At 42.5% G+C, this 23144-nt stretch overlaps 1 protein-coding gene across 1 annotated transcript in view; it reads left to right on the top strand.

Annotated features, from left to right (window-relative positions):
* LOC144376199 (uncharacterized) overlaps nucleotides 1-8755 on the top strand; it is a 37088-nt gene extending 28333 nt beyond the window's left edge. The window contains exons 4-6 of the mRNA XM_078043002.1: nucleotides 7540-7661; nucleotides 7878-7972; nucleotides 8222-8755. Coding sequence (XP_077899128.1) covers nucleotides 7540-7661; nucleotides 7878-7972; nucleotides 8222-8466 — 462 coding nt within the window. The 3' untranslated portion in view covers nucleotides 8467-8755. The remainder of the gene's footprint in view (nucleotides 1-7539; nucleotides 7662-7877; nucleotides 7973-8221) is intronic.
* Nucleotides 8756-23144: the final 14389 nt, after the last annotated feature.

The raw sequence follows: 23144 nt of genomic DNA, 5'->3' as shown, positions 1-23144 counted from the left end.
TTGTAGGCTATGATGGGGACCTTGTTTCTTCCTCTCAGTAAGTGAGAGACCAGGACACCCAAATTCCAGCCTGCAAGTGGGCAGGGCTGTCAGGAAACATCAAGTAGCAGGAGGCCCAGAGTCTGTGGTGTAGTGGAAGGTGGAAAGTAACCGGATACGGTGCCCCATGGTGTGGCACAGAGCAGATGCCCAGCAAATATCTGTTAAACAGCAGAGGAAGAGGCTTCCAGGTGACCTCAAGGGGGAGGTTTTTGGCACTGCTCACTGGTCCTGGCCTCCTTTGCTATTAACGTGAGAACAGAACCCCTTGGCAATGGGGTTCCCCATAGAAAGCCCCAGCCTGAAGGTCGTGGCTGCTGCCTCAGTGGAGCCATGGCACCTGTGCACATGGTGTGGACAGAAGAGAAAGTGAAATTTTGGTGGGGAGGGCATTGCGTGCTCACCGCTGTGATCTGTGGCTCACCTGCTACTGACCTCTAGAAACGGGACTTGGAGAAAAGAATGTGGTGAACACACTTTGGAAATCTGGCCAAGGTACACGCGAGGCTGAATCAGGGTAAAGCCCAAGATAGGCCATGGCCCTGCCCAAGGCTTCACAGACTCATCCTGCATTTTAGAATGAAACAAAAACAGACGAGACCTAATCCCCCAAGCCCCATCTGACAGGAACAGAGTGGTTCACATTATGCTGTACCTCACCTTTGAATATCATTTTTTCTTTGTTATACAAACTTCTTGGAAAGGTACTCCATGAGCCAAATATGAGGAATGACAATCCTTAAAAATGTCCCCTCTTGGGTTTTGCTTATTCCAGGAGTCCCCACAGATGGGAGACAGTGCCTTTTAGCTGGCCGGGAGCCCCAGCCCCTGCTATCCTCCATTCAGGGTGTTTCTTCCCCTTGTGACCTTCTGCTCCCCCGACCTCATACAAACCCTGTGTCACAGGATTCTACCCTGAGAGGACAGGAAATGACACTGGGTGCCCAGGATGTACCTTGGACACTTTTTTGGCTGATGTCCTGTTGTATGGACATGAGCCTAGGGGAACGTGGGTGGCAGCAGCATGAGAGGCCCGGCCTTTCCTCCACACTGCCCTGCCAGGCAGCCCTGCATGGCTGCAATTCTGGGCCTCTGGCCCGAGCCTTTTAGAGGCCAGTCCCACCCTGTGTCCACCCCAGTATGGCACCCCTGGTCCACAGACAGCTCTGGTAACCAAGAATGGGCAGAAATCCCAATGGGAGAGTCTTTGATCAACACTGACCATCTGACTCTTTTTCAGGGAGCATTGATACACTTTCTCTCTGCTCCCTCCCCAGTGGCTTGTCAACTCCATGATGAGAGTGAGGTGGTATCCACTGCGTGCATTGCACTCACTGTCACAGGGCTGGTGCTCCAGTAAAATCTAATAGAGGAAGGAAGGATGGGAGTCCATCTTGCCAGCCTTCCCTAAGCTAAAGAGCTTATACCAACATGCCGTCCAGTTCTCTCTTTACCTCATCTGGGTCAGTTTGTCCCACTGATGTGCATGACTATCCAGAGGAGGACATCGCAGCTGCTCTAATGTCTAAACTTTACCCTGATATTTGGTGTGACTGTGTGACCTGGAGTAGTCTAAGAGGGCAGGGTCACTCCCTGTTCTCTTCATTGGATCATGGTCAGTGCCTCCAAAAGTGTCTGCACATAGTGTGGCTTTACGTGTATTCTTTAAAGGTTGGGATGCCATCACCTACTTCTGAGATGTCTTGAGTGGTCCTGAATCCCTCTGCCAGCCCCCAGGGAATCCAGTTTGGGGTACACTGAGAAGCTCATAGAGTGAACCTTGAACGTCCTTTACAATGAAGAAAGCAGCTTAACCCAATAAGGGGGTGAGTGAGGGGTAAGGGAAAAGGTTCCCTGATGGGGGAGGACAATAAGGGGAACAGGCACAGCCCCTCCAGCAGATCTTCCCATGGGGTCAAGACCTGGTAAGCACTTTCCATGGAAATCACACTAAGTCCTCAACAACCCTGAGAATTGACCATCTAGGCACCCCATGTTCAGAGAGCAGACTGAGGATTCGAGAGGTGCAGGGACATTCCCAGGACCCAGAGTGTAGGTGGCCATGTCACACTGTGCCTGGAAAGTGGGGCTCATGTTTTGAACATGAGGGCCTGTTGTGTGAAGGTGAAAGTCCAGTGGGTGCTGGTGAAGGAGGGGTTTTGGTAGGGGTAGGAGTGGCCACTCAGAACATCAGGCTCCAGGGCGTCCCTCAGGTTCTCCATTATGCCTGCCTGTACCACACAGAGTGTATGTGGGGGTCATCCACCTCTATGGACAGCTCTCCCTCCTGGTGCCAGACAATGGGGAGACAGAGTCATTGGGCAAAATGTGACTCACCAGGAGGATTGGGGGCCAGAGCTCAAAACAAACTCCAAAGTGGCTTACACCAGAGGACAGGAGGCCCCCAGCACCACAGTGGTTCTCAGTGCTGTCATCCGCAGTTCCACTCTTTGGGACTGAGGTGGGATCTTCAGAGACCCCCTCATGCCTGAGGATTCCTCACCTTCAGGTCTTAGATTTATTAATGTAAAAAGCACATGTAGACTTCACTATCTGTCCATTTTTAAAAATTTGTTCTAATTAGTTACACATGAGAGCAGAATGCATTTCGATTCACTGTACACAAATGGAGCACAACTTTTCTTTTTTTCTGGTTGTACATGATGTAGAGTCGCACCACATGTGCCGCCATATTGTACCTTGGGTAATGATATTCATCTCATTCTACCATCTTTCCTTACCCCCATGTCCTCTTGCCTTTCTTCCACCCCCCTTTGCCCAAATGTTCCTCCATTCTCCCCATGCCCCCCAATCCCCCTTTTTGGGTCAGCATCCACTTATCAGAGAGAAAATTCGGCCTTTGGTCTTTTGGGATTGGCTTAATTCACTTAGCATGATAGTCTCCAACTCTATCCATTTACCTGCAAATTTTATTCTCTTTTAATGCTGAGTAATATTCCATTGTGTATATGTACCAGTTTCTTTATCCATTCATCTATTGAAGGGTATCTAGGTTGCTTTCACAGTTGAGCAATTGTGAATTGTGTTGCTGTAAACACTGAAGTGGCTGTGGCACTGTAGATGCTGTTTTTAAGTCTTTAGGATATAGACTGAGGAGTGGGATAGCTAGGTCAAATGGTGGTTCCATTACAAGTTTTCTAAGGAATTTCCAAACTGCTTTCCAGATTGGTTGTACCAATTTGCAGTCCCATCAGCAATGTATGAGTGTGCCCTTTTCCCCACAGCCTCACCAACACTTATTGTTGCTTGTATTATTGATAACTGCCATTCTGACTTGTCATGAGGGGGCAAAATTGCAACATATGCAGTCGAGGGGAGAAATAAAGAATGTCTACATGCTTTTGCCCCTTTCAATGCTTTACTCACTCAAATTACTCAATACAGTTTCACTCTGTAGCTCTTAATCAAGAAAACAACAATCCTTAATGCTAGGCACTGCAATAGACATAATCAATTCACAGCAAACAATTCTAGATTAATTAATTCACAGCAAATAATTCTAGATTAATTCTAAACACTGCAAAACACACTTAATCATGACAGGCTAATGACAGACATTCCCTCTGCATGCTAAGTTCAAAAGTCTTAAGCCTTAGGCCTTATGTTCAACACATGTGCACTCACTCAGACCACAGTGATCAGATCTGGAACCAAGGCAGGCTTTTCCTGATGTGGAGTGGACAACCCGTTGAGGAGAGGGTCGTAGGGAGAAGTTGCAGCTCTCAACAAGGTCCAGACGAGGCGGTAGAGTTTGAGAGCAATGAGGATCACCCAGAGGCTCAGGAAATGATGACAAGTGATAGGATGTCAGGCCTTCATCAGGCTCTCTGGCTCAAGTGTATTCTTGTTTTGGCTGGCTGAATCCCTATTCATTTGCTTAATTATTTATACTAAATTTTGGGGGCTTTAAATCCCCCTTTTAATCCTTATCAGCTATCACTGGATTTCTTCATGACATCATTTACCCTGGGGTCAGAAACACCTGGTCTGGTCTCCACCCTGATCTTCAGCCTGCCAGGGGCTTCACCCTGTTTATCAGGGTGAGGGGAAGTAACTTGTCTGAGGCCATACTGGAGGGCTCTGTGGGTGTTGCCTGGTGTGACTGCAGGTTTCAAACTGGAGTTTTTAAAATGAGTTGCTTAGGCTCAGGTCTAAGGCCATCCTCTCATGACTGGAGTGAGATGAAATCTTAAGAGTCATTTTGATTTGCATTTCTCTAACAGCCAGAGATGTTGGATAGTTTTTCATATATTTGTTGATCAATTCTATTTCTTCTTCTGAGAAGTATCTTTTCAGCTCCTTAGTCCATTTATTGATTGTTTTTTTTTTCTTTTGGTGTTAGGTTTTTTTTTGAGTTCTTTATATATCCTACTATCTGTCCATTTTAATGTTTACAATTCAATGGCATCATTGAATTATAAAACCATCACCATCATCTAGTCAAGAACATTCTTGCCACCCCAAATGGAATCCTTGTGCCTATTATTTGTCATTCCCAGCTGGGTGTGTGCCTTTAATCCCAGTGGCTTGGGAGACTGAGGCAGGAGGATTATGAGTTCCAAGCCAGCCTCAAGAACTTAGCAAGGCCCTAAGCAACTGAGAAAAACTCTGTCGCAAAATAAAATATTAAAAAAGCGTTAGGGATATGGTGCAGGGGTTAAGCGCCCCTGGGTTCAATCCCTTGTACCAAACAAACCATCAAAAAAAAAAAAAAAACACACACACCCCAAAACCTGTCATTCCACTCCCCATGCCCAGCCTCTGATACTCACTAGTCTTGTTTCTCTTTCTATGGATTTGCCTATTCTCAATATTTCATATAAATGAAATCAGTCGATATATGGTCTTTTTTGTCTGGCTTCTGTTTTCTGAACATAATGTTTTCTGGGTTCATCCATTTTGTAGCATCTATACGAATGTCTTCCTTATTGAGCTGAATAATATTCCATTGTGTAAATGTTTAGTTCAACCATTCATCAATTTATGGTGATCTGCAGTGTTTCCATCTTTCGGCTATTGTGAAAAGTGTTGCCAGGAAAATTCATGCAAGATTGTCTGAGCAGCTTTTTTTTTTTTTTTAAAAAAAACAAACATGTATTTTATTTATTTAATTGATTTTATTTTTTTAAAATATACAACAGCGGGATGCATTACAATTCTTGTAATATCTCTGTATATAAAGTAGGTTGACACCCAATTAGTGTCTTCATACATATACTTTGGATAATGATGTCCATCACATTCTACCATCCTTGCTAATTCCCTGCCTCCTCCCTTCCCCTCCTACCCATCTTCCTTATCTAGAATTCATCTATTCCTCCCATGTTCCCCCTTCTTTTTTATTTTTATTTGATTTTTTAATTAGTTAAACATGACAATACAATGACCTTGACATATCATACATTTGAATCAAATGGGGTATAATTTTTAATTTTTCTGATTGTACAGGTTGCAGAATCACATTGGTCATATAGTTACCTATATACATACAGCAATACTAGTGTCTGTTTTATTCTGCTGCCCTTCCTATCCCCCCTTCTCCTCCCCTCCCCTCCCATAACTTCTCTCTACCCAATCTAATGTGACACATTTCTTTTTTCTTTTTTTCCCCCCTCACATCATCCTACATGTATTCTGTATAATGATGAGGGTCTCCTTCCATCTTCCGTGCAATTCTCCTTCTCCCTTTCCCTCCCACCTCTCTTCCCTATCTAGAGGTAATCTTCTCATGCTCTTCCTCCATATCCCATTTTGAGTCACGCCCCCCCCTCCTTATAACAGAGAAGACAGTCAGCATTTGTTTTTTAGGGATTGGCTAACTTAACTTAGCATAATCTGCTCTAATGCCATCCATTTCTCTGCAAATGCCATGATCTTGTTATTTTTTTAGTGCTGCTATGCTCCCCCTTCTTACCCCACTATGAGTCAGCCTCCTTATAGCAGAGAAAACATTCGGCATTTTTTTTTTTGATTGGCTAACTTCACCTAGCATTATCTTTTGAATGCCATTCATTTACCTGAAAATGCCATGATTTTATTCTCTTTTATTGCTGAATGAGCAGTATATATATTATACACACACACACACACATACACACACACACACACACAGCGTTTTACAACTCTCCTAGCTAATGTATGAGGGTTCTGATTTCTCCACATCCATGCCAACACTAGTTATCTTATGGTTTTTATTTTTTAAAATTACATTCATCTTATTGGGTGAGAGGTGATATTTCATTGTGATTTGATGAGCATTTCTATACTAACTTATGTTACTGAACATCCTTTCATGTGTTGTTGGCCATTGTATATCTTGTTTCCAAAATGACCACTACAGTCGTTTTCCACTTTTAGTTATTTGTCTCTTGTTATGAGTTTTCAATGTCTCCGAATACTAGACCCTGAGAAATATGATTTGCAGTATTTTCACCCATACTGTAGGTTGTCTCCTCACATTCTCGTCTGTTTCACCTAGGTTCTCTAATTTCTTGCACACCATTCACAGTTTGGTCTTATCACCCTTTCTATATTGGTAAGGTTGGGAGTAATGCTCACTCTTTCTCCTAACAGGCTAGCAAACACCTTGTCAACTTTTGATCCTACTGACAGGAGTTTTAATTCTCTAATTGTTTTACCTCTGCTTTAACTTTCACTACATTCATTCTTCCTCCTGGTTTTGGGTTTAGTTTACTTTCTCTTTTTGAGTTCCTTAATGTGTAAAGTTAAATTGTTGACTTAAGACCCTTCTAAAATAAGGGCTGGAGTCGTGAATACCCCAGCTCTCAATGATTGGTGAAACAGCATGAAGACACAAGGTGTGACCCTACCTTCTCCACAACCAGAGATGTGAACCGTACTCATTCTGCTATCATACATGACAAATTGTTAGTTTAAAAAAAAAAGAGTGGAAAAAAAAAACTTGTGGAACAACTAGACGAAATATCAGAACAGAAATAGAGGACTCGGCACAGACGCCGCTGCCGGTGCCCAGAGGTCTCCCGGCCATGGAAACCTCCAGTACCTCCGCGGTGACTGCGCCGAGGAGCCGAGACCTCCTGTCCAATCAGCACCCGGCTGCGTGCTGCGCCCTCTGCTCCACTCTGATGTCGCATCCTGGATCTTCCACCCCCCACCCAGCAACCACTTGCTGCAGCCACAGAAGATACCGCCACCCCGGACCACGTGACTGCGGACACCCGCTGCTGACCCCAGGAGATGCCTGGTGACGCGGTCCCTACAGCTGCGCCACCGCGGTAGCCGGGCCCTGTGCTGCCGCCACCGCTGCTGGCCAGCTGCCTGCTGCAGGGGAGGCTCCAGGTTTGGTACTCCGTGGCTGCACCTATTTTGGGCAGGGCCTGGGGCACGGGTGCCAGCATGTTTACCACCACAAGAACCTCAGATGTCTATTTTGTCGATATCCCTGAGGCACAGGTGGTTTCAGAGGTGGATGACACTAGCATGTTATGTGTGTTCCAGGCACATTCCCCGAGGAGCCTGGTGGAGACCCTGGAGACAGCCTTCATCTCTGATACCCCCGCTTCCCTGTCTACTATCTCCAGTTTTTCCATCCAACAGGAGATGGACCTAATGTCAGAAAGGTAAGCCCACCCAGGGTGACAGGGTCACATATAGCTGTGAGTCCTGATACTGACCCTGTGCCTCTCAGTCTCAGCCCTCTCCTCTGAACTGTGGGGTGCCAAGAACACTGACCTCATGGAGGAAAGGCCAGGCCTCTCATACTGCTGCCCCCTTCCTTCCTGGGTGGTCTCCTCACTCCCTCATTTGCTTCACTGCCCACTTGGTAATGTCCACAGCCAGGTCATGGTCACAGGTGCTGAAATGGAGGACCAAGGCCACCATGTCCCAGACTTGACAGAAAACCCAGAGCCCATGGAGGAAGAGGCTGAAGGTGAGGAGGACTGAGGTGGGGGTATGAGTATGTAGGAGTGGGATGGGGCTTGAGATGCAGAGCTTTCCTTCCAGAAACTGGGGTGGGGTGAGGCAGGCACAATGAGAAGCAGAGCTGTCACTGTCTGCATGCATTCTGGGGACACTGCCAGGGTTGGGTTTGTGTGTGGAACCGTGTGAAAGGCAGTGGGAAATATTTTGTCCCTTGGAAGGAACATGGACAGTTTCTTGACCTTTATTCCTCTTGCAGCTGCAGGGCCACCTCCGGTGCTTGGGGACACTTCAGCTCAAATTCCACCACCTCCACCACCTGAGAGAGAGCTGGACCTGGAAAGGCCTGCAATGGCAGATCCTGGCCAAGAACTCCTGCTGGACCCTCAGGCAGCACCTCTTACCAAGACCAATCCAGAGCCTCCATTCCTTGCCCCTGCTTTTCTTTTCTTCCTTCTTTTTATTTTATGTTTTTATGTTTTATGTATGCTTTGCTTCTTTTAAAATGAAACATTCTATTTGTTTTTGAAAAGATTCAGTTAATTGGCATTAAGGGTATTCTCTAAACTGTGCACTAGTCACCACTATGTCGTTCCAGAACATTTTCCTGAATTTGGTGGATATCGAACCACTCCCTCCCCACCCTCCTGCTAGTCTCCAACAACCCTTCAGCTTTCTAGTCCCGTGATATGCCTAGTCTGCATTTTTCAAACCAGCGCAGTCTCATTTCTCCTGGGGCACATAATGTGGAAAGAGACTATTTAATAAAGTTTCTTTAGAACGGTAAATGCCATACAGGTCTAAGTTTTCTTTCTTTCTTTTCTTTTCTTTTCTTTTTTTTTTTTTGTGTGTGTGTATGCTGGGGGTTGAACCCAGGAGTACTTTACCAATGAGCTACATCCATAGTCATTTTCCTTTTTCATTTTGAGACAGGGTCTCCTCAATTACTGAGGCTGGCCTCAAACTTGAACCCTTTTGCTCAAGGCAGTGTAATTTGGAAATAGAAAAAAACCTATATGTTCAAAGCTTGGAGAACAAATAAATCATCTGTGTAACAGCTGCACCAGGCAATGCCATCCAGCAGGGAATACAACAATGTCTACCTCCTTGTCATTAGGCAAGTAAATCTCCACCCAGTGCTGAACAAAAGAGTATGCAGAGATGTCATTTATGTAATATCAACAACAAGTCAAACAAATTAATAAAGCACATAGAAACATACATACTCAGACTAGATTGTAAGGATATGTAAGTTAAGATACAGGAAAAGGTAAGAAACCCCAGCTCAACTTCCATTACCACCTCTGCCACCTGAGAGAGCACCAGGGTCAGAAAGACCTTCAACAGCAGCTTCAGGCCTGTGGCTCCTAGTGGCCCCACAGCCAGCGCCACCCACTGAGGGCCCAATGCACCTGCTCCCACCCCAGAGCTCCCTTTCCCCCTTCTCTTTTTTTCTCCTTTTCATTTTATGTATTTATTTTTTTTACAACTAATTTATTTCATAATTTAAGGTTGTTTTTTTAAAAACATTCAGCTTATTGGCTTCAAGTGCATCCCATTGTCCTGTATCTGGTACCTACACCCACTCCTTCCCCCTCTTTCTCCTGCTAGTCTCCAAGGAACACTCATTATTCTCTCCCTTTGATTTGCCTCTACTGGGTTTTTTTCACATCAGTGCAGGGTGACTTCTGTTTGGCCACATAATATTGGAAGGGACTGTTTAAGTTTGAATTTTCTTTGAATGGTAGATTCCATATTGGTCTAAAAGGTTTTATTTTTCATTATTTGATTTTTTGTTTATTTATTTATTTATTTGTACTAGGGATTGAACCCAGGGGTGCTTTACCACTGAACCACATCCCCTGTCCTTTTTCTTTCTAATTTTTATATGAACTCTCACCAAGTTGTTGAGGCTCTCCCTAAGTTGGGGAAACCAGCCTCCAATTGGCAATTGTCCTGCCTCATTCTCCCGAGTCACTGGGATACAAGTATGCACTACCTGCAGCAGGCCTATGTTTATATGTAAAAAAGTAAAGCTCCTTAGAAAATACTTTCATTACATTGAAGTTGAAAATGTTTTTCTGTGACTGAAGAGTCAGAAGTCACAAAGGAAATACTGGCTTCTAGTGGAAAACCAAAAAGAAGATAGATACTTATAAAGACCAACCATAACCGGCAAAGTGTTCCTTTAAAACCCAGGCTGAAAAAAACAACAACAAAGCCTAGACGGATAAAATATTTGTTATTAGGTGTTCCCCCAAAAGCTCATGTGTGAGACAATGCAAGAAGGTTTAGAGGTAAACTGATGGGGTTAAGATTGCCTTAACCCAATTAGTAAATTAGTCACCTGTCAGGTGTGTGTGTGTGTGTGTGTGTGTGTGTATGATGGGGGTTAAACCTAGGGACACTATGGACTGGTAAGGTGTGAATGGAGGAGGTGGGTCAGTGGGGGCTGTGCCTTTGGAGTCTATATTGTTGCTTGTATTCTTGATAATTGCCATTCTGACTGGAGTGAGATGAAATAGTTTTGATTTGCATTTCTCTAATTGCTAGACATGAAAGATTAACATTTTTTTCATATATTTGTCCTCTCCTGAGAAGTGTTTGTTCAGGTCCTTGGCCCATTTACTGATTGGGTTATTTGGTTTTTTCGGTGCTTAGCTTTTTGAGTTCTTTATATACCCTAGAGATTAGTGCTCTATCTGATGTGTGAGGGGAAAAGATTTGCTCCCAGCATGTAGGCTGTCTGTTCACCTCACAGATTGTTTCTTTTGCTGAGAAGAAACTTGTTAGTTTGAATCCATCCCATTTATTGATTCTTTTTACCAAAAAATTCCACCAGAAAACTTCTAGAACTAGTAAATGAATTCAGGAAAATAGCAGGATATAAAATCAACACCCATAAATCAAAGGCATTTCTGTATATCAGTGCCAAATCCTCTGAGAGGGAATTGAGAAAAACTACCCCATTTTCAATATCCTAAAAAAAAACAAAACTTGGGAATCAATTTAACAAAAGAGGTGAAAGATCTATACAATGAAAACTAAAGAACCCTAAAGAAAGAAATCAAAGAAGACTTTAGGAGATGGAAAGATCTACCTTGCTCTTGGATACACAGAATTAATATTGTCAAAATGACCATACTACCAAAGGCCCTTTACAAATTTAATGCAATTCCAATCAAAATCCCAATGGCATTCCTCATAATAGAAAAAGCAATCATGAAATTCATCTGGAAAAATAAAAGACCCAGAATAGCTAAAGCAATCCTTAGCAGGAAGAGTGAAGCAGGTGGCATACCAGACCTTAAAACTATACTACAGTAACAAAACCAGAATGGTATTGACATCAAAACAGACTGGCAGACCAATGGTACAAATAGAGGACACAGAGAGTAACCCACAAAATTACAATTATATTAGACAAAGTTGCCAAAAACATGCATTGGAAAAAAGATAGCCTCTTCAACAAATGGTGCTGGGAAAACTAGAAATCCATATGCAACAAAATGAAATTAAACTCCTATCTTTCACCATACAAAAAACTCAACTCAAAGTGGATCAAGAACCTAGGACTAAAAAAACCAGAGACTCTGCCTCTAACAGAAGAAAAAATAGGGGAGCTGGGGTTTGGCTCAGCAGTAGAGCACTTGCCTAGTGCGTGTGAGGCCCTGGGTTTGATCCTCAGCACAACATAAAAATAAATAGATAAAATAAAGATATTGTGTCCAACTACAACTAAAAAAATAATTTTTAAAAAAATAAAGGGAAAAAGTAGGCCCTAATTCCATCACGTGGGATTAGGCCCCAACATCCTTAATAAGAGTCCTATAGCACAAGAATTAAAACCAAGAATCTTCCTTTTTTTTTTCTTGATCTCTCTAGGTGATGTTTTGTTAGTTTTGATGATCTTTTCAAAGAAACAACTTTAGATTTTATGGAAATTCTATCTACAGTATTTTTTGTTCTCTCACTTATCCTCATCTTTAATCTGTGTTATTTCCTTCCTTCATTTAACTTGGGTTTAGATCATAATTATTTTTCTAGGCTGTTAACATGTAAATTAAGGTATGGAAAATAAATTAAGTCAACAGACAGTTGCCTTGAAGACAACACACAGAGTTCAACTTAAACCACAATGAAATATCACTGCACAGCTATTAACATAAAAAATAGTCACCACACCAAAAGCTGTAAAGAGGCAGAGAAGCTGGTTCACTCACATGTTGCTGGTAGGAATTTGAAATAGCATAGCCACTGTGGAAAACAGGATAGTAGCCTTTTTAAAAAACAAAATATTATTTGATGAATCAAGTGTATGTCTGAGAATTTATGCAGAGCCATGAGGATATTAATATTCACACCTCTCAAAAATACCCTTATATTCAATCTTTTCTAGCTTTGTTATTTGTAAGAGCCCAAACTGGAATCAACCCAAATGTCCATTTCTAGATGACTGTACACCCAAACTGTGCTACATCCATAACACGGAAAACCGTTCAGCAGTAAAGAGGAATAAAAGCAGATACATGCAATGACCTGTATGAGTCTAAGGAAAATTGTCCTGAATGAATTAAAAAAAAAACAATCACAAAAGAATACATACTGGAGGGTCTATTTGATCTATGTAAAATTCATAAAATGATAAAATCATAGAAATGGGAGAAATGGAGGGTGGGGACAGGATAAAAACATGGTGTGGCTTTAAAGGACAAGGTGTGGGCTGTCTGCAGAGATGAAGATGCTCTGTATCCTGACTATCAGTGTCATCCTTGGTAATATTGAACTATAATTTTTCAAGCTATTACCTCTGGGCAAAAATGAGTAAAAGGTACACAGGATCTGTTATTTTTATGCTTATAAATGAAAATGTTTATTTAAAAACAGAAACAACCCAGGGACTGGGGGTGTGACTGTGGGAGAGCACTTGCTTAGCACACATAAGGCCGTGGGTTCCACCCCCAGCACCCATTGGCCCAACAGTAGAGTATTTGTTTTTAATGGTATCTCCTAAAGTCAGGTGTTTGCAGTTTTGTGCACATGTCTGATATTTTCTGAAAAAAATAACTTGGGTGATATGATTATAGGTGATTTTAAGCTTTTATTTCACATTTTAAAAGATCAGTGCAAGCTTCATTAGTTTTATGTAATGCAAACAGCCTTTATTTATTATGATTTTACAAAAACAAATAAAAGGCTGAAAACCTAAGAGCAGAAAGTAGAAATCCCAACTGGAGAAACTAGAAATCTCACACATTATGAAATAAAAACTTTACAGGTGAGAGTGTAAAGTGATTTGACCACTTTGGAAAACAGAATGAAAATGTCTTTACAAGTTGGATATACAGGGAAAGATACCGGGGTGGGGATGTAGCTCAGTGGTGGAGCAATTTCCTCACACCCACACAAGTCCTGAATTCAATCCCCAGCACTGTTTTTTTTTTTTTAATTTGGATATAAGCTATCACATAATCTAAACCAAGTTCAGTAAAACTGTAAGTCCATAAAGTGACTTTTGGAGGAATGTACATATGAATGTGTTTCTAATAATTCCAGAAGACTTGGAAACAATGCAGATGTCCATTAGCAGATGAAGGTTGGAACAAACCATAAAGTATCTATACACTGCCATGCGAGGATGAACGGTGGACACAAGAATACCATAGACAAATCTGAAAATTATTATGTTGAAAGAGGCTAGACACAAAAGAGTATATACCTTATAGTAACATCTATTTTTTAAAAAACTGTAGAGAATGCAAACTAATTAAGATAGAGACAGAAAGCAGATGAGTTATTGCTTGGGTTAGAGGGAGTAGGAATAGCAGGCAGAAAGTGACTGCAGAGGACCAGTACATGTCAAGATGATGAATGCATATGTTCACTTTGATGGTCAGCTTTCCATTACTGCAGCAAACTACCTGAGATAATCAACATATAAAGAGGAAAAGTTTATTGTGGCTTGCAGGTGTGGAGGTTTCAATCCATAGCTGAGTGGACCCTTTGCTTTTAGGGCTGTGGTGAGGCAGCTTATCCTGGCAAGAGGAGTTAGGAGATCAAACCATTTGCCCCTAGGCTCCAATTCCTAAAGGTCCCACCACCTAATTGTGCCATAGGTGGGAACCAAGCCTCTAAATGGCGCTTTGGGGAACATTTCAGATTCAAATTATAGCATTCACTGTCCTGATGGTGGTGATGATCTTACAGGTGTGCACACAGGTGAATGCTTGCCAAATTGTAGGCTTTAACTGTGTGCAGTGCTTTGTGTGGTGATCTGCTCATGCAGATGTGTTTACACAGGAATAAATCAAATAAAAACTCTCATACGAAAAACTTTACAAGAGGAAGAGGGGGAATTGTATAAGATGCTGGCAGTCTGGGCCCTCTTCCATGCGCAGGTCCATCCAAATATATACACCGGTGTATTATAAGAAGAAAATATAATAATATTATATTTATAATATTTATATATAATAATATTAATAATAACCCTGATAATCCATTCTCTCCATCTTGAATCCTCTGATTTTTAGCAAGTCATGTGGGCACCTGGATAGAGACTATAATAATGTCCAATTCCCAGTTTCCCTTGTGAAGAGGCGACCAGGTAGGATTAAAGAAAAGTGTCAAATGACAATTTCTAGGCAATGACTCTAGAGAGAGCTCACAAATATCCTTTGTCCTTTCTTCCTTTTTGTTCATTCTGTTACTTATAAATGGGATGCTGTGTTGGAGCAGGAGAGCAGGGCCACACCCTACAGATAGGAGAGAGGAAAAAAGTGAAATTAAGCCACCACGGTGGTGCACGTCTGGAATCCCAGAGGCTTGGTAGGCTGAGGTAAGAGGATCTTGAGTTCAAAGCCAGCCTCAGCAAAAGTGAGGTGCTAAGCAACTCAGTGAGACCCTGTCTCTAAATAAAATACAAAATAGGGCTGGGGATGTGGCTCAGTGGTTGACTGCCCCTGAGTTCAATTCCCAGTACCCCCTACCAAAAAAAAAGTGAATTTATTCTGAATCCTGGCTGTCTATGGAAATATCAGAGAAGACCAGGACTACCCACATTCACATTTTTATGTGAAAACGATATAAATTTCTGTCTTGCTTAAGCCACTTCTATTAATTTCCTTTGGCTGCTATAACAAATTACAATCATCCCTCTGTTTCCATAGTTTTCACATTCACCATTTCAACCAACCCTGTATCAAAAATATTTGGGAAAAAGGTTATATTTTTGCTGATGTGTACCATATAGTAGGCCTTTCATGGTGGTATCTGCACTAAATATGTATAGACCTTTTTCTTGTCATTATTCCTTACACAATACAGTATAAGAAATATTTATACATCATTTATACTATATTAGGTATTATAAGTATTCTAAAGGTGGTTTAAAGTATACTGGACAATGTGTGTAGAAAAAACACCAACTTATATAAAGAACTTGAGCATTCTTGGACTTTGGTATACATGGGGCAAAACCCATCCCTTGTGGATACCAAGGGATGACTCTAATAAAATTCATTGAATTATATGCTTTCAAATTGTGATGTATGAGTTATATCTCAATTTTTAAAATAACAAAATCTGTCAACCCAAATGTAGCAACCAGGAAGTACTCAGGTGCCAAACAATAGAGTGCCTTCAACAAAACCAACTATAATAATAAAATTAATGTGAAACAATATTTATTGGGCGCTTTCTGTGTTCTAGTGAATTTTTAAATAGGGGAGACCTCAGGGAGATTGTTCATTTTAAACACAGATTTGACAAAGATGAGACCCTGGGATATTGGGGGGAAGAATACTCCCAGAAGAGGGTGCAGAGGTATAAGGGACAGAGTGCTTGTTGTATTTAAGGCATATGGGAGACATAGAAGAACACGAGGCACACAGGGAGCAGGGCCCCGTCCTCTCCTCTTTGTTGGGACTGTCACCAGACCTACCGCCAAAGTGTCCCTATCATTTTCATTATCTGAGCATATTTCCTAGAACAATGACTTGAGGGTCAAATTGTAGTGTGCATTCTGATTCTGAAGATCCAGCCCAGGCCCTGAGCATGTGAATTTCTAACAGTCTCCCAGGTGATGCTGATGCTGCCAATTCTAACACCACACTTCCTGCAGCAAGGTGGATCTGGTTACCTACTGCTATGTAACAAGCCTTTCCAAACTTGGAGGCAGGGGCTGGGTGTGTAGCTCAGTGACACACTTTCCTAGCAGTCATTAGGCCCTGGGTCCAGTCCCCAGCACCAGGTTGGGAGTGGACATGCCAATTTATAGGCACAAGCCATGACTTAGTGTCATGGTGCTGTGAGTTGACTGAACGCAGCTGGGTGGCTCTCCTGCGGGTCCTCCAGTGCAATTGCCATCAGATGCTGGCTGTGGCTACCTGACTTGGCTTACCTTGGCACTCCTGGCCTGGGATGGCTGAAACTACTGGAGATGGTCAAGCCTAGATCTATGTCCATACAGCCTTTCCAGGTGACCAGCTTGGGCTTTTTGAGGGTGGCCTGACACCTGACCTTGGTAGTTATCTTTTTTTCAGAATGAGCTTTGTAAAAGATACTGAAAACCGCAAGGTGTTTAACGCTGTTCTTAGAAATGGGCTCGTTATCACTTCCTTGGTCTTCTAAGGGGCCCACCAAGATTTAAGAAAAGATAGCATAACTACTGGATGGGAGCAATTTCAAAAAAATTGGGGCCATATTTAATCCTTGGAAAAGATTCTGGTAGATTTCTCAGGAAACGCTCACAGGGACACCACTGCATTCTTGAGCTTTACATACTTGGGTCCTTGCCATCTGGTTTCCTTGTAGATCTAGTCTGTGGGAGACGGTATGCTACCCTAATTGCATTTTCTGGGATGGATGGATGAATGGATGGGTGGATGGGTTTTTTGTTTGTTTGTTTAGGGAGTCTCATTATGTTAATTAGGCTGGTCTCAAACTGCTGGGCTCAAGCAATGCTCCCACCTCAACCTCTTGAGTAGCTGGGACTACAGATGCACACACCTTGCCTGGCTCTCTCCATGTTTTTGTGATAGAATCCAGGGATATTCAAGTGCAGTACAACCACTGCCACCATCATCCAGGACTCCTTGCCTCTGGGGTTTAATTTGGATCTATGGTTTTTTGCTTTTTGTTTTAATTCCTGAAATGATACAAGTAATCACAGTTTGCAAGCCCCTGGGCTCATAGAAACTGAAGGAATGGTCTGCCACTTAGCTGTCATCTGCCTTTTGGCCCTGTGACTTCAAGAGCTTTGAACTTTCTGATGTTCTTCATCTGCAAATCAAAATACTCACTTTGAAGAGATGCACTAAGGAATAGCAGAAAAAGACATTTGGCACCTACTAGATGAGTAGGCATGAAAAAATTAAAAATATATCAGTTGTCGGCAGACAGAAAAGAAAAGAAATATTATAGAAGGGATGGTTAGTCAGGTCATCATTTCTAGAGCAACTGATATTATTTAACAAGAGTTGTATCACTGTTCCTTTTCTTTGTCCTAGAATTTCCCCATCTGAGTATGTATTCCAAGGAAATCACCTGTCTCAGCTTCTCGAGCCACTGGGATTGCAAGTCCAAAGCCAGCCTCGGCAAAGGTGAGGCGCTAAGCAACTCAGTGAGACCCTGCCTCTAAATAAAATACAAAACAGGGCTGGGGATGTTGCTCAGGGGTCGAGTGCCCCCGAGTTCAATCCTTGGTATCCCCCCCCTCAAAAAAAACAAAACCTTCTCATTGTCTGTATTGGCACCAGGAAGAAAGACCAAACTCAGTATCATGATGACCAATGATGCTGAGCTTCTTTTCATGTGCTTTTGGCTATTTCTATCCATTATTTGGAGAAATGACTTCTTAACTCATTTGCCTATTTTCTTTTTTTTAAACATTTTTTATTTTTTAGTTGTCAGTGGACCTTTATTTGTGCCTCACACATGCTAGGCAATGCTCTGCACTGAGCCACTGCCCAGCCCCAGGCCTGTTTTCTTATTGAATTGTTTTTCCTTTCTTGTTTTTGAGTTATAGAAGATCTTTAAGTCTTCTAAGATACAACTCATTTATTAGATTAGGTATTGAAAATATTTTCTCTCATTCTATTGTTAGTCTTTTCATTTTCTTCAAGGGAGACCCCAGAGAGAGAGAAGAGGGGCCACAGGGAAAATGAACCCTTGCCAGGGCACATCCCCAGTGACCCACTTCCTCCAGCTGTGTTCCACCTGGCTCCAGTGACCCCCTGGTCAGTCCGTTCAAACTAGGATGGACCGGTCAGTTTTCAGCTCTCACAATCCAGTCACTACAACTCTGAGCATTCCTGCATTAACTCGGAAGACTTTGGGGGGACACCTTATATCCAAACCATAACAGTGGTATTTCTATTTTCTTTATTCCTTCTTTATTCATTAATTGGAATTCTTCCTAAAGGGAGAGTTATAACTTCATTAAGTTATTTTGTTATATCACCAGAGACTCAAGGGCATTTATTCTACTCTCTGGGTTATAAACCAATTCTGCCATTGTTTCATTGCTCTAATTGTTCCGAACTCTTTCAGTTTGAGTTCTAGCCTTTATACATACCCTTTTATATATATATATATATATAAAACTTCCTTACTTTTGGAACACCAAAATCAGTTTGTATTTTACCTGATTCAGATCCAAGGACGCAGGGTGTGGGCACCAGGTGTACTCATCGCTGCTGGAGCATCTCTCCCGTCAGTTGTCAGTGATAAGGAATATATCTGTGTTTACTCCCTGTGTATGTACACACACACACACACACACACACACACACACACACACACACACACACACACACCTGGGTTTTAAGCACCATAGGGTTCATTCTAGTCTTCCCTCTGTAACAGTGACGAGTCTGGCTCTGACTCTCTACAGTCAATTTGCTCAACCCTGGGACACATCTAAAACAGTTTTGAAATTCCTGACCTATGACCCTGTGAGAAACAAATTTACCAACAGAGTACTGCATTAACATAGTTCTTTTTGCAAACATTAGCAATTCTTTATTTTCCAATTTAATTAGGAAATTACATATTCTTTTAACAAAATAACTTAATGAAGTTATAACTTTCATTCCTTTCACCTTGATTGTGTGATTCATTTGAAATATAGATATGTTTGTTTGTCACCATCTAAATTGTATTTTGCGGGGCTGGGATTGTGGCTCAGCGGTAGAGCGCTCGCCTAGCATATGTGAGGCCCTGAGTTCGATCCTCAGCACCACATAAAAATAAATAAAATAAAGATATTGTGTCCAACTACAACTAAAAAAATAAATACAAAAATTTATTTTGCATTGCCCCACAGCCTGGCCAGTAGTTTAAAATTTGCATTCATGAAGTTTGCTCTTTGTCATGCACAGTTCTGTGGGTTTTGATAAATGTGTATTGGTCTGCTCAGGTGTTATAGTACAATTCCACACACACACTGGGTAGGTTAAATAACAGAAATTTATTTTGTCACAACCCCAGGGTCCAGAAGTCCATTATCAATGTGCCATCAGGGTTGGTTTCTGGTGAGGACCCTCATCCTGGTTTAAGTTTAGCCAGTTGCCTTCTCTCAGTTCCCATGTGTTCAATACACATGGAGAGAGCACTTTGGTGCTTCTTCCTCTTCTTAGGAGAACACTAGTCCTATAGGATTAGGGTCTCCCCTCATAACCTCATTTAATGTCAATTACCTTATAGACCCTATCTCCAAATACACTCACATTAGAAGTTGGGGCTTCAACATATGAATTGTGGGGGACACATTTCAGTCCATAGCAAAATTATGGAGTCCTCTCCTCACACTGAAGTGCCATGCAGAAAAGTTCCAGCAACCCCAGAATTCCCTCCTGCTGCCCCTTCATAGTCAAACCCTTTTCCCACTCCCAGTTCCTGGTACCTACTTATTGTTTTTTTTTAATCTCCATGGTTTTGCTTTTTTGAGTATGCCATCCAGATTTAACATTTTGAATACAACATTTTGTGTCCAACTCCCTTTCACACAAAGGAATGCATCTAAGACTCTTCTGCCCTGTGTTCTACTTCTGACGTGACCATCTGAATAGCTCAGGGGATCTGCTCCCAAAGGAAACTGGTGAAAATGGTTTTGTGAAGAAATTAGTCCCTGAACATGATCCTAAAGGCATGCAGCAAATGAAAAAATATTTATTCAAGAAAATCCACTAAATACAGCAAGAAAAATGAGAGTTTGCGATATTTGATCCAAAACGTGTCCTCCTCCAGAAGAGGGCCCAGACAGTGACCTAACCAGCTCCATTTTGTCCCTCTCTGATTCCATTTGACTCTTTAGTGTTTTTACTCCTGAGCCTCTTTCTTCTGCAGTTGCATTGGATTCTAGAAACCACAGGTCCAATTGATAAGCATCTTCATGACAAGGAACTGAAACTACACTCAAAGAACAGTAAGACAGAGACCACTGTAGGGACAAATGCACTCCTGGACCTTAACTCAAGGCTCAACAGCCATTAAAAGAGAGTGTAGGGGCTGGGGCTGGGGCTCAGCACTTGCCTAGCATGTGTGAGGCACTGGGTTCAATTCTCAGCACCACATATAAATAAAGGAATAAAATAAAGGTCCATCAACATATAAAAAAAGATAGTGTGAGTTTTTCTCTCCTTCATTAACTTGTGGCTTGTTAGTTATTGAAAGCTTGGTATGTGCCTTATCCATTTCCACAAACAACCGTATCAGCTTCAGAGCCCTGGGCATCACTGGGGCCAGGATGTTCTTGCCATGACTCCCCAAGGACAAACAACATCAAGGATAAAAACTGTTAAGGAGCCACCAAAAGGACACATTCCCAGGGCTCTTGATTTGCTACTTGCTATGATTTTTGATCTCTTCCATGTGTGATCTTAACAGCTACAGCAGTTCATTGTTGTCAGAAGGCAGAGATAAATATTTATCCAGGTTGTGGCATCAATATGAAAAATTGACATTTGGCTCGAGGATGACCAGCTTTCCTCAGAGTTAAAGAAAACACACCTTTGAAAGCAATTAGCATTCCTAAAGCTTAGCCCTCTTGCAAAAAGCCCTTTTACATGAATCAAAGGGACTCCCTCCCTTTATTCTGGGAGCCAGAATGGTCCATGCTCTGTCTCCCTTCACAAACAGAAGCCATAATAAGAGCCTTGCCCGTGTGATCATTCACCTGTTTTCATTTCTACAGTCACTAAGTCAATATTCCCATGTCCAGTGTCAACAGTGAGTCTTGCAAAACATCCCATGACAAGATTACCGGCTCTAACAAGGTGCAATCCCCTCCTGATGGGACTGAAGTTGACCCTGTAAGCAGGAGCAACCATCTCACGTGGGAACCAAATTGCCTCCTTATGAAATGATGACCTTCCCAGAGCTCCACAGAAGGAGCCCTGACATAATGACCAACAAGACCATGGCTTGACCAGATGTCCTACTCTGCCAGCTTTGCAAACTCCCCAGCCATGCAAGCTTATCTTTTTTTCTACAAAACTTTTAAAGTTTCTATCAGCCCCTTGAAGAAGGGTCTTTGGTCACTGTACCCCTATTGTTGTGCTTCCCAGTATGATGACCACGTTAATTAAAGCTCCTTTCTTGCCCTCCTGCACTGCTCATTTCTTTGCTAGGTATATTGAAATAGGGGATTGGGGCTGATCTGTTGGGACCCCTAGAGCCAGGGCTTTTGCCCCAGGACTCAGTAACACTCCCTCTTGGCAGCTCAGAGAGACAGAAATTTGACCCCAGTAACATTAAGATGTGACATATGAGTGCAGCTGCTGAATTTGGCAGGTCGGTTCTGATAGACGATAAAGAGACTCTCTTATATAAGATAGTGTTTGTTTTAGTAGTCACATGAAAGCAAAAGCAAAAGTGAAAGGTGGGAGAGAAAGAGAAGAAAATACATCAATTACCAGAGAAAACACCAGCACCTGAAGTCACGAGCTGGGGAGTCCCAGGGCAGCTTTTCAGGGTCCCCACAGGGAAGTCCCAGGCAGAGCCTCCTGTTTATGGGGGAGAGTCCAAAGTCTTATTCCTGGTGAGCTCTTCCTTAAATACAAGTTAGGACAAAGGTTCATTCTAACAGCCTGCTGACCTAGATCCCCTCAAGGACAGGCCAGATCCCTTGAGAGTGATAGTCTTGAGTGAATGATTCTGAGTTCTCATGAGTGAATCAAACCCACCAAGAAGTCAGCATTCTTTAGATGTCCCATCAAGGGTGCCTGAAGGTCACACAGACATGTGGACGGGGAAGATCTGTAATATTTTCCTAAGCCCTTGAACCCCAGGCTGGCACAACCAAGAACACAGGACTGACTCTCTTTCCCCCACCTCCCAGTCAGAGGGCTGTCTTCTCAGAAAAGCAGAAATTCTGAATTTCTCATCATGTCTTCAACTACCAGTTTCTGAGGCTAAGTTGTGGCTGAGTGCAGTAGGTAGGGCCTCCTTTCCTCCACCCAGTCCCCACTGGTGAGAGCAAAGCTCTACCTTAGGCACAGCACCACTGAGAGTACTGGGCCTGACTGACCTTGTCTTGGCTCCTGGAGCTGTGTTTCCATGCTGGCAGAGGGGAGGAGACCCAGGGCTGTGTTCCCCTCCACCCAGCACTAAACTCTTAAAGTGGAAGTGTCACTCAGTCAGTAATACCCATTGTCTCTGCCCCCAGGACAGCTGGGAATCAGGGATTTTGCCCATGGAAAGAGGCAAGCTATAGAAGACAGAGGTCCAAATCTTTCTCCAAAGGATCTACCTTCATTTGCAATGGAGAGAGATTCAAATATAATCTCAAAAAACAGTGAAGGTTGTGGTGAAAGTCAATTGGGAAGAGATTGACAGATTTATTGGAGATATAGATAAATTGAAGGACTGCTACATAGCTGGAAGAGACATCTAAGAGGATCACTCCTGGGCAGAACAAACCTCAAGTGCTTACCATAAGAGTTAGCCCTTTAAATTTGATTGGATCAGAGAGTGAAACAATATATGCCACAGTCCATTGTTGAAAACAACAGAGCAATAAGCCAGCAATTGGTTGAGCTCCATTTCTATAACTGCTCAGGGAAAGAGACCAGAGAGCAATCTTCCAAAACCACTCCCAAGGCAACTATAAGGAAGTCTTCCACCCCCATCCCAAGAATCAGCATCAGTGGCTTCACACTGCAAGGGGATGATGGGGAACA

Source organism: Ictidomys tridecemlineatus, chromosome 3 (assembly GCF_052094955.1).
Source record: "Ictidomys tridecemlineatus isolate mIctTri1 chromosome 3, mIctTri1.hap1, whole genome shotgun sequence".
In the NCBI taxonomy this organism is placed as follows: Eukaryota; Metazoa; Chordata; class Mammalia; order Rodentia; family Sciuridae; genus Ictidomys; species Ictidomys tridecemlineatus.
The sequence above is the reverse complement of the archived record's forward strand: the minus strand, read 5'-3'. Positions and strand labels throughout refer to the sequence as shown.